Raw genomic sequence first — 19,101 nt, forward strand, 5'->3', positions numbered from 1 at the left:
ATAAGGCAGAAAAGGAGGCAGGGCTGATATTTCAACCAGAATACTTTATTTTTATATTTTATTTCATTGCACGAAATATAAATATTACGCCATTGAAACTCTACCATGCACGCATGATGGTTTTTTTTGTAAGTTTCCCTTTTATTGAAGCTGCCAACAAACATATGGCTTAGAGGAATTTGTCACAGCTGGATTATTTGCTCACATCGTCAACTTAGTTCCGAATGGAGAATACAAACAAGTCTATTTTATGCACTACACGTGACAGTTTCTGAGTTCTAACACAAAATGCTGTGCCGTGATACCTAAACTCCTTCTGACTGCATAGCTCGATGTGGTGTTGACCTTCGGTCGGTATCATTTACTCTCTTTGCCCGTTTAGCACGCGTTGTCGCGGTGCTATAACTTTAATCACCGAACCTGTGATTCCGAAATGCGCATTTGGTCCACTTTTTAACAACCAAGCTGTGCTTGGTCGATGCTTCCATGGGACGAAATGTGGTAACGTGGTCGCAGCGATGTGGAGAGGGCATAACCTAGCGGGGAGGAGATGTTTAAACGAATGTTTGAACGAGACGCTTAGATATGAAAAGCTTTTCTCAGCTACTAAATCTGGTGGCATTGTTTATAATTGTCAACATAGTTGAACTAAAAGAAAACATTAACAATATTTGAGGCAAGACACCAATACATCAGTGTTTTTGCACTGTTCTTTTAATTAAAAATAAATGAGGGCTTGATTTTTGCGGTACCAAACCAACAATACGTCGTGAAAAAACAGAAAGCGCTCGCGGCGTCCCCTTGTGGCAGTTTTCCAAGTTCGACAGTAACAAAAGGTTTTAGTAGATGGCGCGAGCAGTGCTGGAACACGGCAAAAATGAATTGACGCGAAATGGAATCGATCTGCCAGCTTGGAGCAGTTCTATGAAGCTTAACTTTGTGATTAGGGAACGTAAGGCATATTCGCTGTTAACATGAGCGTTCGCGACGTCAAGTCAGGGAAGCTGAGTTGATTTTTTTTCTTTCTCCTTCAATTTGGTCATCAGCCTTTCGCTCTTTTCTTCGAACTTAAGTCGAACCTCACGCCTGCTACTATTGAAGGGGAGCGAAAAAGAAATCTATGCTCCTCCCTTAAGAGAAAGACGGTTAAAGCGCGAAGCTTTGTCCCATGCAACCGGAGTCGAAGTCAAAATCCAATGTCCAAACTGCTTCTACTGTGTTGGAACTGCGCAATCGGACAGACGTCTGCTTCATAACGCGAGGGACCCAGGTTAGGTTCCAACCACTCGAAGTGTTTTTTCCTGAGGCCCCTCTCATTTCGCCATATCAATCAATCAATCAATCAATCAATCAATCAATCAATCAATCAATCAATCAATCAATCAATCAATCAATCAATCAATCAATCAATCAATCAATCAATCAATCAATCAATCAATCAATCAATTAATCAATCAATCAATTAATCAATCAATCAATCAATCAATCAATCAATCAATCAATCAATTATTTAACGTGCCCAGGAACAACCGAGAGGTCTTGATGCTGGCGCACACACAAAAAAAAGAAACAAAAAAACTAAGTAAGAATAACACAATAGAATAAGATGACAATATTCAGGAGAAAACTATGAGACACAATGAGTACAGAAATATTAGGACGACTGGGCAAAAAGGGAGATAATATATATATATATATATATATATATATATATATATATATAGAAATGAGGCATACAAAGCTTCGCTCTAAAAAAGCGGCGTGCCATGTTTCTGGGCTAAGATATGGAACAATGTCTCAGGGGGATATGTAAAAGAACTCGTATCTCCTGTCCGTGTAGAATAACCAGTAAAGGAGATTGAAGAATGCGAAGCATGCGGGAAACATGTAGCGGCTGGCCCTGTCGATCGCCTCGGCCCGTTTCCGGTTCCGGTGCAACTCCAGCTTGCTGCTGGAATCCAGGCGCAGGAGGAAGTCGTCCGTTGGGTAGCCGTGTCGGGCGTACTGCGAGCCGCACACAGGAAACACAAGGATTAGCTCGTTGTGTTATGAGCGCACGTGGCGACACCATCTGCTACTTGGTGTTAGCGGAACAAGGTTTACGCTGGTGAGCTCTTCCAGGCATACCGCCGTGTCATGCGCCCAAAACCGAAGAAAGATGACTAATCCGGAATTTGAGGTTCCACAGGCTGTCGGGCCATTTAAAGCGGCAAAACAAGAGTGCACAACGGGAACTCACCATTCCTTCGAGGCAGTTACGCAACATTTTTGCATTTTATACTCAGATAGCTTCAGTCCTGAGTATTATGACCTACGAAATAAACAGCTTCTTAAGTGTATATTGTTTTTTTTTTCTACAAAGAGATGCACCTCACATAAATGGGCGTGCGTTTATTTGTTAGTCGGCTACTTGTTATCTCCAGTTTAATTGCCTATGATAGGCTTGTCCCTGCGTGCACCACAACAACGAACCAGCTGGCCGAAAAGCTTTATCTTGAAGGGCCGTAAGCGTTTTGGCACTTGGAGCTAGGTCCGAAGCGTAAGGGAGGGAATCCCAGCATATTTTTCGCGAAGTGATCGAGACGGCGTCGTTAGTGCCATGTATACGCGGGTTTCGCATTTATTTTGACATTCTCACATCCCGGTGCAAATAAAAAAGGAAGGGCATTACGAGAGCATGCGCACGAGTCACAAGAACCACTTTAATAGTTAGCTCAAAGCGGCTCATTTCCCCGACATGCAGCATGGAGCAAATTAAAGGAGAGCCTAAAAGTTCTTCGGCGCGCTTAAGGGGGACTCACCCGTGAACATTCCTGTGGGACTTGCAACGTCATGACCCACTGGCTCAAAACCTATCTCGCATCAGTGCGAAAAGTTTTGCAGATCCTTGAAAATGCTCCAAATGGCCTGGTTTGCTTATTTGGGAAATATTTCACTTTTGTACTGAAATAAAGAAATAATACTCTTGCTTGGTTGACAGCTAGCGCCATGTAGTGAAAACTAGTTAAACCAAAATGTGTTGTTTATTTTTTTATTTCAGTGAAGAAATGATATGTTTCTAAACGAAGCAAACTAGGCCATTAGGAACATTTTCGCGTATGCGTAAAACTTTTTTTATCAGTGCACGATGCTTTTGAACTCTTCCATTACACGGTGGCAGGAGGGAGCAGCGGCGCAGCAGGTAGGAGACAGGTCGAAGCCATTCGAAAGTGTTAGGGGGGAAGCGGATCGCGGAGCAAATTGTATCAAGTGACAAGAGGGCAGCCCTTCGAAAACGCCAGGTGGGAGCAACGCGTCTCGAGCATTCAATTGCAGATTATAGCTGTCACAAAAAAACCATAAGAAGTGCTTGGGCGTCCTCCGACTCCCTCGCTATCAGTCTACTTTTCCCCCCTCCCCGCATCCTTTCCCCGTTTATGGTCTCCAACAGGGCTCAGAGGGTGATACCCTGTCTTTCTAATTTGCGTTCTCCACCCATACAACTCCTGACAGAGACGCCTCGATAAAAAAGACTCTAGCGCTCAAGAACAACTCTCTCGAAGGCTTTATTCAACGGAGATTGACACTGCTTATACAAGCGCGCAGGCCTGGCAGGCAGGTCCTACCCACCGATACAGCGATGCGTACGTACGTGTAGGAGGTTGGTGATGCCGAAGTCGACCCTGCGCATGACGTGCGGCCTGAGGCGCATGCGTATCAGGTAGTTGACGAGCGTGGTTTCGGCCAGCTCGGCGAAGATGAAGATGATGCAGGCGGTGGCCCAGACGTCGACGGCCTTGACGTACGTGACGCGCGGCGTGACGGCGCGGATGGAGGAGGCGATCGAGAGCACGGTGAGCAGCGTGATGCAGCCGAGCGCCACGCGGATCTGCGGCAGCTCCATGGTGATGTAGAAGGCCACCCACGAGATGAACACGGCCAGGCAGGTCGGGAAGTACGTCTGGATCAGGTGGAACTCGATGCGCCGGTGCAGCAAGAAAGTGGCGTTGATGCTGCTGAAGCTGCCTGCGCCACGAGACGGCGACGAGAGAGGGCAGCAGTGTGGTGGCAGGCACCGGAGGGTAGCGTTTGATTCTAGCGGCGCCGTGGGCTGCCGCTCTTATACGCGAAGACATTGGGGAAGTGCCTGGTTCCAGCTACCCGCGATTGCAGTTCACCACCAAATTTACGCTGAAGAAAAACCGTTGAGAGGCATTTATGGTCTGGGTAGAACCGTAACTTGAATTATCGGAATGCTGTGTCAACAATGTTTGCCAAAGCACGCAAACATGAAGCTCAGATTGACAGCTAAAATGTCCGTTATCTGGCTTCGAGGCTTTACGTGGGCTGCCATGTATACAATGGATGGGGGCCGCAGTATCTATTATCTATATTAAGTCTATAATAAAATCTATAATAAGTCAAGCTATATATCTATAGAGATATAGCTTGACTTATAGATTTTGCGTAATAGTTATTGTTAGGTTTTAAGCGACTGCCGCTAAAATTTCTAACAATTCGAGGTGGCACTTGTTTATTTATTTATTTCTTCCGTTTCTTTCTTTGAAATTTAACGCAGCCTGCCCTTGACATCAATGCGACTTGGTTTCTCTGTCTTACTATACCAGTACTAACAGCCATATGTTAGCCTGCGAATTGCCTCCGGCTCAGGTTGACCAACGTCAAATTGCTGGCCACCACGGCCGTGTTTCAGTGTCATTCTTACTAGTGTGGCTCATAAGACGTATTCAAAATCGGGTACCAGCGACAAAATGACTGGGCGAGCTCATCTGTATAATTCGTTCACGAACCACGGGACATCCAGCGATCTTGTCCACAAGTACCATTAACACGCGTGGATAGCAATCGCGCACTACATTGGTTTTGCAATTTAACCTATTCCCAATTTCCTTTTTTCCTCCTCCTTTCGCTGACTACAAGTTGGTGGTAGGATGCAAGTGAAATTATTATGCTGTTTGAAAACATCGAATCTAGGACGACGGGGTCAAGTGCTTGTCTCTGTCGTCCTCCTTCGTCTACATTTTGCGTATTACACGTCTATAATAGAATACCAATTTGCTCAGAAGTCCGCCTTAATAAGACACATTGCATGTGTTCACAAGAATTCGCTGTGCTTGTGGTATTTGTTTTGTAAAATAGCCATCTTCAAGAAGAAAATGCTATTTTCTTCTTGCTAAAGAAGAAAATAGCTAAATGCTAAAGAAGAAATGCTAAAGAAAAATGCTAAAGAAGAAAATACGTAGGTTGGTTGGTGGCCGGGGGAAATGATTTTATGAAAAAAAAATGAAAAGAGGAGGCTGTCCGTTCTTTGGATAACGCAAAATCAATTTCACTTTCAGTAGTCTTATTACTCAGGCGTCACATAGAATAAGCCTCAATGCTTGGACGTCTCAGGTCAGCACAAAGTCTGGCCAAGAACATACGTTCATAATAAATTTGAGCGGGCACTTACCTATCTGTCGGCGTTCAACGAATTCTCCGGTATAGTATCCAACTAGGTCAAACTCCTCCATTTGGATGTCGAACTCAAGAGAAACGGGTTTGTCCCGTCCCCAAGAAATTCTTGTTTGATCATTTCTTTGTGCATCTTGTTGAAAAGGACAGAACACGCCTTGTATAGAAACCGCAGGCAACACGTTAGGTGCAATTTACTTAGTATTCTAACATCTTCCCCGAAACGATGCTCATGCTAATGGTTGGACTTTTAATCAACGGGTCGCACTCACAGGGTCTGATCACAACGAAGCACTTCTGCCTATCCAGGGGGAAAAGGTGGAAGTACATGTGACATGAAAGTTTCAGACGCACCCTGCACGAAGAGAGAACAGAAATGCAAGAACTCTGGGTAGCTGCGCTTTGCAAAGTAACTAGGTCCAGAAAATAAATTACGGGTGTCAAAATAAGCAACTCAGAATATACTAACCTACAATTTTACACAGGCGCCATTTTTACCCTCCGCTGTTACCTAAGGCAATACTCTAATAACATCTCAAGTCTGTGAATATTTTTTTGTCATGGTTTTCACTCTAATGCACATAACTTCACTCCTCCCGACCAGCTTGATGTTTGCCTCTACTCTAGTAGTTATCATAATCTGTAGTGGTTGCGGGCTGGAAGAAACTGCATCTGTCGATTTCTTTATGCATTTATTCATCTATTATACCCACAGGGCCCGAAGGCATCACAGAGGAGAGTGGGTAAGACACAAATAACACGAATAGCAATAATGATTGAATAATGAGCGAAATTAGAGGCAATATCAAGTACAAATATTTCTTAATTATGCACGGTTACCTTTGAAATCTAACGTAAACATGCAAATAACCAGACTAAGCAGTAATCAGGGGCAGGTAAATCAGAAAACACTCTTAGTATACACTCTTAGAACAATACCACATTTCATATACAGGCCAAAGAGTCAGGATTATCTTTCAAGCTTCACCAAACATAAAAAAATTAAAGCAACAAATTCAGTACTTGCGAAACACCCTTGGCACTGTTAAGGTAATTCCCAACGTCTTAATTAACGTGTCCAGATTGGAATAACTATGTTACCGCTGGCACTGCTCTTGGAGCCTCAAGGGAACTTAGGATTATTACTTTTAATCCTAGCACGCATCCAATGCAAGCCTGAGTACTAGTGCTTTGAAAGATCGCTCCTACTTGTGCGAATCTCAGTGACTGCGTTGCCGCTACCTCGTGCCGTAGACCACGTAGCCGTCGGGCGTTATCTGCACAAGCTCGTTGGGTGCCGTGACGTCGTGGACGGTGGCGCGTTTGGCGTTGACGAAGTAGAGGTCGGGCTTCCAGATGAGCGCCGTGATGGCCTCCCCGCTCAGCATGACCGTCTCGTCGATGCCGAATCCGCGGAGGCTCAGCCGAGGGTCGAACCACGACTGCTGCAGGTACACGTCGAGATCGTAATCCTGCCAGATACGACAAGAAAAAGAGAGCTATACCGCGTTTACCAAGCATCATGCTGTTTGAGATGATATTGAGCATATTATGCCAAACATTATTGATTAGCACATCCAGAGCAAAGTGGTGGCGTAAAAGTACAAACTGTCCGAACCATCTAGCACAAAGGCGGAAAACATAGAGGTCTTAATTCATTCTTAACGGGTAATTGATTTATTGATTTCCTTCTGCATTCATTGAATTGTTGAGTGAAACGGACTATTTGAGCGTTTCACTTAGATTTGAGCAGATAGGAAATAGGGTAAAGAGCGCTACATCTCACAAACCGAAACTATGGTTATTTGTTTTGTGGAGTTTTACCATTCCTGGTTTACATGAAAAACATCACTTACCATGCTTGCCGAGTTGAGAGGTCCCATGTTATATATGTCAAGGTAAACTTTTACTTCAGTCGGCAGTGCTGGAACAAAAAGTGTCATAACTGTGACCGCTGGCGAGTCCAGACGCACAAAATTGCCGCTTGATTATTGGGAAGACAAAGAAAGCATTCGCTCCATCCGGAAGGGTGCGTGGTCGTAATAACACTCCTGTCAGCGTTAATATACGCTTTCATAGAATAAGCTGTAAAGTGGAGAATCCAGAGCAAAGGGGGGGGGGGGGGCGATTTTCCAGCTACTTTACTGCCCTCCACCTGCGACGTCGTGAGATCACTGTGAGTGATTGACAGGAGGGGACAAAAGTAGCCCGCCAAAATAAAATCGTGCTGTGGGCTTGTAGTTTCAATTCGTTCGTTTAATTCAAATGGAAATAAAAGTAGCGCTACCTTGCCGCGATAAGGTAATTGAAAGAAGCTACAGGGAGAGAAAAGAATGATACATCGAAATTATTTTGACAGGAACACTACGAGTATTTTGTGTTCTCACTGACCGTTATGGCTGTTCTCCAAATATCTCATAGAGTCATTAGTACGTCGTCCTAATCAAACAGGAATTGGACGATAGAAAATCCGCCTTTTTAAACACCAGTTACGAAGTCATGGTAGTTGAGTGTTTTTTTTGAACAAGATTGGGTAGGAGAATGTGCTGTTTAATTAATTATTGAAATATAAACCAAGCAGAGTTTTGTGTTGGGTTTATTGTCCGCTCATGCAAGGCGGGGTGCTCTTACGTCGCACTCTGCTTCAATGCCAGGTATCATTGATACTTTGCGCAATCAAGATGCTTCAATTAAATATAACTTCTTGTTTGCATTGTTCGTCGCAAAGGATAAGGATATTTAATGAAGCCTGTCGCTGTCAGCCACGTATGCTGATCAATATGCATGACATACCTCCAGAAACCGCTTCTTCCCAGCTGATTTTTTCTAAAAACGATTCTTCACAGCATTTAGAGCATCAGATGTCTTCGCTGACACTCACGCGTTCCAAAAGTGGGCCACGCGCGCCTGTCGTAGTTCTCCAAAATCTCGTCCAGAAATGGAAGTTTGGGAAAGTCGTCCATCGCCACGCCACTCTTCGGTGCTGCGTAGCGGTTCTCCAACGGTTCTAGCCAATGAACATGGTTGTCTGGAGGCCTGCAAGCGCGAGAAGAAACAGACAAAAATGGTTAGTTAAGACACGGTTAAGGTATTTAAGAGCCGGACACCGTATGTATGCACCCGGAACTCACCCCGTGGGACCACCTGAATACCGCTAATTATTGGGCTCGTCATATGACCACAGACCGTGAATGTGCCAAGAACACGCTATTGATTTTGCGTAATCAGGTGATGAGAGTGTTAACTTTTTACAAACATACTTAATTTTTTGTTGATTCTGCAGAAACCACACGAAAACATTCGCCTATAAGAGCAGCCAATCTTAATCTTTAATCCTTAATCTTAATCCGCCGCCATTCTGTCCTAGTGGTACAAAACGATACAAATTTGTGGTCAGCGGGTTTTGGCAAGTGTTCCTTAATTTTTAGACTTATGTGTACAATATAATTTCCAACTACCCACTCACCTTCTTGATGAAGTCGCACTAGTTTGTTTCAGGGATAGCAAAACGCACGTTAAACGCACAAGACTACCGAAACGTCCCCCAAAGGGGAGCCTTCTTGGGCTCATAGCGTGCTTAGAAGAAACCAACTAGCAGCGTTGAGCGCTCACAGGCGCTAATAGAACAATGCCGAGAGGAGGAGCTCTTGACGTGCGCTTCCTGCATTTCTTCACATAGTGGCGCTGACAGTCCACTGTCATTATTATACACAATGGAACACCATGACCTCATCGAGAGCAAGCTTATGCGGCGGAGGCGATTGTCTCTTGCCCATCGTCGTACTTCGACCACTAAGCACACGCAAACGTGCATATATTAAACGTAGATTTATACAGCCCCCCCCCCCTCCTACACCGCTGTATCCATGTGCCACTTGGGACTTGAGTTTAACAAATTTCATTTATTTATTTATTTATTTATTTATTTATTTATTTATTTATTTATTTATTTATTTATTTATTTATTTATTTATTGCACCCTCAGGGCCTACAGCATTGTAGAGAGGAGGGGCTTACATAGAAGAGCAAGAAAATCAGCAAAAAGGCACTCGACAAGTGTATCAGGTTGTACACACACAGAAAAACAATAATGTTTAGAAAACATGTAGTACAGCAAGCGCAATGAACACAGCGATAAGCGCAGTCAGATTAGGAGGAAGACACAAAAATAAGATAAATGCACTTAATTCGCAGTACAACATAAATATGTAGACAGAAATAACGGGTCTATACAAAAATATAATACACTGACAAAGAAAAATAAAGCAAAAGGAAAAAAATCACATGTACGCTACCGTGAGGCAACTCAACGGAAAAAAAATAGAAGAAAATTACAACAAATTTGAATTTGAAAGCGCTTCCCGGAAACGGTCAGGGTTAGTAATGCAAGCTAATGAAGCAGGCAGGTGGTTACACTCACGGTACGTTTTTGGCAAAAAGGAATGAGAGTAGATGACAGTGTTTTGCTGCGGGATATGAACTTTGTGACGATGATCAAGGCGTTCAGATATCAAAAATGCGGGTTGTATCTAGCGTGATTTGAGTACGTGGTTATTGTGATAAGCTTTCTGAAAGTGACACACCGGGACAGTTTTCTACGTTTAACGAGAGGCAGTAGGTTAAGAGTAGACTTCATAGAAGTTACGCTAGACGTACGCTTATAGTTAGGCGGTATAAATCTCACGGAACGGTTTTGTACGTCTTTAAGTTGGTTGGTTAGAGTAACATATTCAGGATCCCAAGCTGATGAAGCATACTCTAGTGTGGGGCGCACATAAGTCACATACAACTGTTTCTTTAGAAAGAAAGGTGCTAGGGAAAAATTACGGTGTATCCAAGCATGCGGTTAGCCTTTGATGTTATTAAATCAATATGTCGAGACCAGGACAGATTGTTAGTTATTTGCTCACCAAGATATTTATATTCGAGTACGGATTCTAACGGCGTACTGTTAAGAAAATAGCCAGGGCAAGCTAATGGGTTGCGGGATACCCTCATCACTTTACACTTAGTTATGTTGAGCTCCATATGCCAGCGTTTGCACCAAGAAATAATATCATTAAGGTCAGATTGCAGGCATTCAACGTCAGAAGAATTAGTAATTTTATGGCAAAACACACAATCATCAGCATAAAGGCAAATTGAAGAAGAAATATTACTAGGCAAGTCGTTATATATATCAGGAAAAGTAGCGGTCCCAGCACAGAGCCCTGAGGGTACACCTGAGAACACAGGTACCTCAGGGGAGTCAGTTTGATGAACAGACACAAACTGCGTTCGGTTAGAAAGAAAATACTTGTATCCATTGTAGAACTTCAAAATTTTCAAATTTCTTAATTACTGTACGAGAAGTTGGTGATTAACTTTATCAAATGCTTTAGAAAAGCCCTAGAATACGCAGTCAGTTACAAAAGATGAGCCAAGAGATGCATGCAGGTCATTAGTAAACGTAATAAGTGGAGTTTCACAAAAGAAGTGCTTCCGAAAACCACGTTGCCATTGATGAAAAAACTGATTGGACTCAAGAAAGTTAACAAAGTGAGTGAATATTATGTTCCAAGATTTTACGAGGAATAGATGTAATGGAAATGGGATGGTAGTGTAAAGTGTTATGCGCGTCACCTGACTTGTAGAGTGGAACCACCTGCCGGTTTTCCATTCGTTGGGCAAGTAACTCTCGTGAATAGATTTGGTGTAAGTGAGATACATTATATTTGAGCTGTACTCTTTGGCATTCTGAAGAAATTTAGAGTTAATGTCATCAGGACCACATGATGACGATCTTCTTAGTTTAGATATTATGGTGGTAATACCAGCAGGATCAAGAGTTATTGGGTCCATTGGGAAAAATTAGTCTCTTGCATGTGGGGAGGATCACCAATAAAGGGGTCAGAAAAAGAATTCGCGAAAGTATCATTAAGTACAGAGGCACAGAAATGGTTCGGTATGGGTTCACCACACGTCTACGAAAGAAATGTTAGAATTCTGCTGTGGCTTCACAGTGCTCCAAAAATGTTTAGGGTTTGTTTTCAGTAAGGGTGGTAAAGTACAGTTGCAAAAAATACTTTTTGCCGTTTTCAATGCTTTAGCGTAAGACGGTGCTGCTAGCTTATAGGCTGACCACCACACTGGACTCGAAGATTCCTTAGCAGCGCGAAAGAGCCTGGCCTTTTTGTTACATAATCTTTTTCAATATTGCGTATACCAGGCGCATTCGTGTTGCTGTACACATTCCTCAATGGTATGTATTGATTAATTAATTCCGAAACCTTTGATCTGAAGGATAACCATAAGTCATCAATGTTTTGTTCCATGTAGGATGGTAGCGAACTATCCATAAAGGCAGAAAGTTCAGTGTTTATAGCGTCGAAGTTAGCTCTGTTATAGCCCTGATAAGACGATTTGGAGGAAGGGAAAAAGTAAAGGGAAGCACAGCGTGATCACTTATCTGGGAACGTGTGTAATCGGAGATGTTATGTCAGGGGTTGACGGCAGAATTAGATCAAGCAGGGAAGATGTTGTAGGTGTGACACGTGTTGGTTGGCAGACTAGCTGTGATAAACTAAAGTCGGAACAAGCGTTAAGTCGGAACAGACGAAAGTTCATGAAAAGGACACGCATGCGCCCATTCGATAGTTTAAAAATTGAAATCGCCCACAAGAAGAAGTGGCACACCCGGATAACGTACAACAATCTGGTTCAAGCAATCGTGAAGGCTGTCGCTAAAACCACCAGCACTAGAGGGGGCTGGTAACAAACACCAAATATAAATTTCTTGAAATTGTAGCTGAGGCAACACCAAATAATCTCTAAAGCAGAATGAAGTGGGATTAAAAACATTCCAAATGGTCACTGACAGCAATCAAAGCACTACAACCGATTTTGCAACCACAGTCACGTCTATATACAACGTACTTTTTCTTGCACTGAAATAGCCATGTCTCCGCGAGTGCAACAATATCAGCCTCTGTATCATGGATTAACGCACGAAGGCTTTCCTTCTTAGTGTACAAGCTACGAATGTTTGTATAGAGGACAGACGCTTTATATCCATTACGAGGACCACCACCCGTCGCGCACTCCTAACTGCTCTTTGGCTGTCCTCGCACTCGTCCGGAAGGCGTCAATCGCGGGGATGACGCAGCAGACCCGAAGGCATACGATGTCGTCTTAATTTCATGCACACAGCCATCGCTAGCACTGTACATGTAGTTATTACCGCCAACAGAGAGCCTACTATGGCGTAGTTTGTAAGAGGTGGAGTGGAGTGGATAAACTTTATGTAGACGAGCTTCAGGCGCTGATGGTTTGACGCCCGCTCGGTGGGGGGCCTCCTCTAGTCCGGGAAGCCCTGGTACGCGTTGGCTACCCCAGCCCTCTCCACCAGGCTGCGCTGGACTGAGAGGTCGGAGCTGGCCAACTGGCCCGCCCACTGCTCGTACGTTGGGTGAGGATTTGGGGTAAGGGATGGGGTTTTCTGACACTCCCATACCATGTGGTACAGGGTGCCATGTTCGGGACAGAAATTACACGTAGAGTAGAGAGGGTGGGGTACATGGCATGGAGGATAGTTCGCGTGGCTAGCGAAAGGTCGTATTTAATATAGAAGTCAGTATTCTCCAACTGCGATTGTTTTGACTGCACCAGCTCTTTTATTTTGTACGAGGTGAATTTCACAACAATAGGCCTCTGCTTATCTGGAGCATATTGGCCTATCTTGTGAGTGCGGGCTATACTTTCGGCGGCAATTTCTAAGCCAAGTTTGTCAGCATCAAACGAGGCAATCGTCTGTTCTGATTTCCTGTGAACATCTTTGGGGTTGTCTGGAAAACCGAAAAACAGGAGATTGTCGCGTCGCGAGCTGTCCTCGGCGTCGTCAAGCCTTGCTCGTAAATTGGTTATTTCATTACGGAGGCGATCCGCTGCAGAGTTTGCTGACGCCATGTCGCGGTGACAATTTTCCAGAGTAGTGGCCTGCTTCTCAACGGCTTCCAGGCGGGTATTGAAGGCAGAAACAGAAGCAACGACCGAATCATGAGCGGCTTTAAGTTCATCAATTGCCTTTGACAAGTTCGTTTGGTTAGTCTCAATTCTAATGCAGCGCTCATTAGTTTCCTTTAGCAATCGCAGTATTTCCTCATTGGGCCCGGGTTTACCTCAACGCCACCGTACATAAAACCAAAAATAAAGCACAGAATGGATCAAGCAAGGCTTCTGGGCATGGAAGCACGACAATAAAGAGGTCGTCCGACCTACAGCATTTGCAAGGTGGAACGGAAAGGGGACTGACATGCGCAACAAACAATAACGATTAACCCTGCTGCGTGCGCGAAATTAAGTAAAATAATTGTGGTTTCATATTTATTGGCGCAAATGACAAATGCTGCACGAATATATTCGGAGCTTCTTTTATGTTTCAAAATTATATCTATGGATGTTATTCGCGGTATGAATAAATTCGCAGGACCAATGAATTCATCATGAATGAGACGAATAGCACGGACGAAGCACCGCTGGTCCCAGAATAGTGGCACACAGTTAGTTCTCTGGGAGAGCTTCGTTGCAGAGCTTTTCCTCCAGCACGAAATCATTCGGTTCCAGCAAACTACATATAATACTTCCGAATAATAATAAAAAAAACTACAAAGAATATAGTTTGGTGACTCTTCAGAGTGTGTCGTGGTTTTCATCGAAGTTTGTTACGCATTTCCAGAAAAAAATTCACTCAAGCTCCCGAAAATCACGCATGATCAAGTGGTAGCCCTCAGACTTCCTTTACGCTGAACTGAAGGGTACACTATTGAGTTCAAAATAGGCAATAAGGCGCACTTGGGAAAGAAAGACGCAGGAGAGTTTTCCCGCTTCTCCTCTTTGTCATTTTTGAGCGCTTTAGTGACAGCATGTAATAATAACTGGCTTCAGGCTTGCCATTGAATAAGGCCCCATAAAGAAATCTTTTATATTTTTGTTTAGAACATGCTATCGATAATGTGAACAATATAAAAGTAACGAGATTGCAAGAAGAGTGGCGAGTTGGGAGAGTTGGTGTACTTGCATCTTGGGGAACAGCGCGAACTAACAGGGACACAAAAAGAAAGAAGTGGACAGGACTAGCGCTGACTTTCAACTCGATTTATTAGAGAAGACGTAACTACTTATACATACACAGAATCCTCCTCCCCCACCACGCCACGTGCCCACACCAGCCAATGACATACTATCAAGACCAAAACACTCCACTGTTGACAACGCACATATCCTAACACAGGAACACCTTATCGCGACGACCTTATCGCGAAACACCTTATCGCGGCGACCGCTCCAAATAACCAAATTCTTTTTCGTGCAGGACAACTGATGTTTCACTGATACAATCTCTCCCCCACTTTCTGATGTAGTATGATTCCATCAACTCTTTAGTACGCCTGTCTTTATGCTTAAACAGGATATAAGTCTCGCGGAAAAGCGGATAGCATCGGCGCTCACACGTGCGGCAATGTTCGGCCAGACGTGCGTAATCATCTTTTTTAAGCTTGTTGCGATGCTCCAATAATCGAACGTTTAAGCAGCGACCTGTTTGACCAACATACACTTTTCCGCAAGATAAAGGAATCTTGTAAACAACAGCCACAGAGCACGGTACAAAGGGTGATACATGATTTACTATGTGCGTTGTCAACAGTGGAGTGTTTTGGTCTTGATAGTATGTCATTGGCTGGTGTGGGCACGTGGCATGGTGGGGGAGGAGGATTCTGTGTATGTGTAAGTAGTTACGTCTTTTCTAATAAATCGAGTTAAAAGTCAGCGCTAGTCCTGTCCACTTCTTTCTTTTTGTGTCCCTGTTAGTTCGCGCTGTTCCCCAAGATGCAAGTACACCAACTCGCCCAACTCGCCACCCTGCTACAGTTTATTCCTTCTACAATGGGCCCTTTTCAGTGTTTTAACTTTACTTCGTCTAACCCTGCAATGCTATGTGCCCTCATAGCAGTCTGTGTCTGCCGCGCGAGAACAGCTTCATGGTACGCCAAACTGGGAACTTGTCCACCCGATGCCCGTGGGTTGTTTGGTGCCCTTGACCCATCGTCTGGTCATTCCAGAAGGGTCTGCAAGATTGTATCAGCGGAATGGCATCGACAAGCAAGGTACTACAAAGACTGCCTCCGTGTGTCCTGCGCACAACATGACTTCACTTCGCAGCAGCGGGACTTCAGAGCGTGGAGCCGGTCGTCAGTGCGTGTGACGGAAGTGCTATGGTCCTCTACATTTACCCAGCTTCCGCGGAAGAAAAAGAAGCACCACACGCAAGTAGGAGAGGTGCTAGTGCTTGGGGAAGTGTCACTTGCGGACTCCTCAAGAGATCTGTTGTCCTTTGGGCCCAAATTCGGGTTCGAACCTCGGTTGTCTCCCATCGAAAAATTGGCTGCAGCGAGACGCATCTCCGCACAGGCACCTGAAGAGGAGCGATCTCGGTGCACAACTGAGTGTGTGGACACGCTGGTCAGGACTACAGGTACGCATTGTAGGCTTTCAAGTTCGCGTGGCGTGATTGACGACCTTGTGGCTGAGAACTTAAGGGTTGTTGTCTCTGACAAAAAGGCTGTTTCGTCGTGATGCCTCATGAAATGTTTGCACATAAGGCTAGTGAAGCGCTAGATAAGAATTTTGTTCCAGTATCAGAGAATGCGATAAAAGTAAAGCAGAAGGCCTTGGCCCTGCTTGACAGCCTGAATTTAGTGTCGCTAGCTGGTCAAGTGAAGAAAGAAAAAAGGTTGCAACTTGAAGCCTTTTTTTCCGCAAAAACCCACAAAATAGGAATACCGTTCCGCATTATTGTCTCCGAGGCTGCGGCGTGGCAGGGGGCTGTTGCCTCGTTCCTTCAAAAGCACTTGTCGTCGCTGTGTTTCCACGACCCCTTTTTGGTGCGCAACTCTGAGGCAGTTGCCCGGTTCCTGAAGGAACGAAGGATGGAAGGTTTCAAGGCTATTAGCCTCGACGTGGTCGATCTGTATTACTCCTTACCGCAGGATAAGTTGCTCAAAGCAGTTAAGTCATGCATACAGGATGATAATGATGAAATTCGGTTTAGGAATGACTGCGGGGTTTCTGTGGAATCCTTTTTAGAACTCCTTTCGATGTACTTGAAGGCCACTGTTGTAGGCTGGGGAGATAAACAACTAATCCAGCGTAACGGTGTTTGTATTGGTTCCAAGATAGCTCCTGTCTTAAGTAACATTCTTCTTGCCGCTGTAGACAGAGAGGTGCAAAGTGCCTTGCGGGGGGTGGTTGAAGTGGTCTTTCGTTTTGTTGATGACTATTTGGGGTTTCTGCCGGGGACCATGGTTAGCCAACGTGGTATGGATGTGTTAAAGGTTTTCACTGAAAACGGAGGAGGTCTACAGTTCACCCTGGAATTACCTAGCAGTGATGAACTCCAGTTTCTTGACTTACGGCTTCGCTTTAAGTCAGATCATGTGTGTTTCCTGTATAAGCCAAGGTCAAAGAAACCACTGTTGAATTACAATTCGGGACACTCGAAGCTCATAAAGAACGGAATAGCCTTATCCTGCTTACGGGCCTCATTGACACGTTCATGTTCTGATTCAGTCTGCGAGGCTTTTCATGGTCAGGTTTCTAGGCTTAAAGAGGCAGGTTTTCCTGGCACCACACTCAGGATGACGGCAGATAAACTGGTAAGGCTGCTAAAAAAGCAGGGAGGTGCTGGAGAGGCTGGGTCCTCAAAGGAAAGGAGCAAAAAGTTTGCTGTTTTGCCCTACGTACATAGGATGTCGCACGGGCTGAAAAAGGTAGCAGCGCGGTTTGGGGTGGACGTAGTGTTTCCTTCCCCGGTTAAATTAAATAGCGTTTGTCCGGCCGTCCAGCGGCGTGCTGAAGATGAGCTGGGAAAGAAGAAAAGTGCGTGTGTAGTAAATCATGTATCACCGTTTGTACCGTGCTTTGTGGCTGTTGTTTACAAGATTCCTTTATCTTGCGGAAAAGTGTATGTTGGTCAAACAGGTCGCTGCTTAAACGTTCGATTATTGGAGCATCGCAATAAGCTTAAAAAAGATGATTACGCACGTCTGGCCGAACATTGCCGCACGTGTGAGCACCGATGCTATCCGCTTTTCCGCGAGACTGATATCCTGTTTAAGCATAAAGACAGGCGTACTAGAGAGTTGATGGAATCATACTACATCAGAAAGTGGGGGAGAGATTGTATCAGTGAAACATCAGTTGCCCTGCACGAAAAAGAATTTGGTTATTTGGAGCGGTCGTCGCGATAAGGTGTTCCTGTGTTAGGAAATGTGCGTTGTCAACAGTGGAGTGTTTTGGTCTTGATAGTATGTCATTGGCTGGTGTGGGCACGTGGCGTGGTGGGGGAGGATGATTCTGTGTATGTATAAGTAGTTACGTCTTTTCTAATAAATCGAGTTGAAAGTCAGCGCTAGTCCTGTCCACTTCTTTCTTTTTGTGTCCCTGTTAGTTCGCGCTGTTCCCCAAGATGCAAGAAGAGGTTCCACAGGGATGGCTAGCAAAGAAATAACTGCCCCATTTATTAAACTACGTAAATGTATTTCAATTTTTAAAAGCTTGGCCCTCAGGTTTGCTAATCGCAGGTGTATTTTTGTCCAATTTCCTGCGGTATGCAGCCACTTTTGAAGTCCGTACCCAACAAAAAAGGTGTCCCGGGTCCCTGTTTTCATAGGCGAACTCACCTCGTATATTAAAAATGTCTGTGCGTCGCTTTTATTCTTCTTCTTTCGCCAAAAGTACTCGCTGGCACATTGGAAGTCCAGTTTAAATGTTAAACGCGAATGACGCCTGTTCGCAGATGTTGTTGCACCAAAATTGCAAAACCCGATCGTGGTCTTGTTGCAACCATTTACAGAAACACGTTCGCCCCAAGCTCATTGTAAAATGCTAGGGAACTTAATAAAACTAGTAGTTAGATAAATTAGTAGTTAGATAAGTTTTCTTCATATGAATATTGACCGAACATCTCGAAAGCATGATTAATCAAAACGGCGCCGTTGGACTAGTTAGGTGAACTCGCCTTAGGAAGTAAAAGTTTCAAAATAAATTGCGTTATGTATCGTTCAATTTATTCCTACACCCTAGTCATCGATTCTTATTCATCATGGCTGCACAAGCAAACGTACTGGTGCAGTCTGGAACCCGCGGTTTGTGAGATACAAAAAATCCGTCTGTACAGAGCTTGATCAGCGTGCGAACCTCTCCGTAGTCTGCATAATTCCTGTCAGCTTGTTATGTCAGTCAACTATGAATCAAAAAGTTTCCTTACGATTTGGTGACTAGCAGGCATGATGCGTATGTGGATCATATTTCTGAAAGAAATTATCTCCCTGCTATTATGATGTGGCAATGACACACGTTACCAAGTGTCTAAGCCACACAGTTCTGCAAAAAAAAAAAATAAAAAATAAAAGACACAATAAATGAGTGGAAAACGAGCTTTCCTCGTCCGTAAGCGTAAACCATTCAATGCAATGCCAATACTGGCATCACTGTTCTTGAGACACTATTGTATCAATGTAACGTGTTAAAGTGGTGTAATCTTACGAAGTTGTAAATTAATGCTTCTAAAAAAAAGTTCGTTGTCTTACACTCCCACCAAAGGGTTTTTAT

At 44.2% G+C, this 19,101-nt stretch overlaps 1 protein-coding gene across 1 annotated transcript; it reads right to left on the minus strand.

Annotated features, from left to right (window-relative positions):
- Positions 1-1,774: 1,774 nt before the first annotated feature.
- On the minus strand, positions 1,775-13,398 carry LOC144179304 (glycine receptor subunit beta-type 4-like). Its single transcript, XM_077707601.1, has 8 exons — positions 13,394-13,398; positions 8,336-8,490; positions 7,311-7,378; positions 6,697-6,926; positions 5,727-5,809; positions 5,453-5,587; positions 3,632-4,005; positions 1,775-2,004 (listed from the first exon to the last, which is right to left on the minus strand). The coding sequence occupies exons 1-8, from the start codon at positions 13,396-13,398 to the stop codon at positions 1,798-1,800; spliced, it is 1,257 nt and encodes a 418-aa protein (XP_077563727.1). The 3' UTR covers positions 1,775-1,797.
- Between the last annotated feature and the right edge of the window lie 5,703 nt (positions 13,399-19,101).

This window comes from Haemaphysalis longicornis, unplaced genomic scaffold (genome assembly GCF_048455015.1).
Source record: "Haemaphysalis longicornis isolate Haplotype H1 unplaced genomic scaffold, Haemaphysalis longicornis Haplotype H1 scaffold_4, whole genome shotgun sequence".
Classification (NCBI taxonomy): Eukaryota; Metazoa; Arthropoda; class Arachnida; order Ixodida; family Ixodidae; genus Haemaphysalis; species Haemaphysalis longicornis.

What these genes read in the sequence shown, in the direction of transcription:
- LOC144179304 (XM_077707601.1), bottom strand. An exon ending in CTCTCAACTCGGCAAGCATG is followed by an intron (nt 6,927 to 7,310) that starts GTAAGTGATGTT and finishes CGTATCTGGCAG; the next exon opens with GATTACGATCTCGACGTGTA. An exon ending in CTTCGTTGTGATCAGACCCT is followed by an intron (nt 5,588 to 5,726) that starts GTGAGTGCGACC and finishes CTTTTCAACAAG; the next exon opens with ATGCACAAAGAAATGATCAA.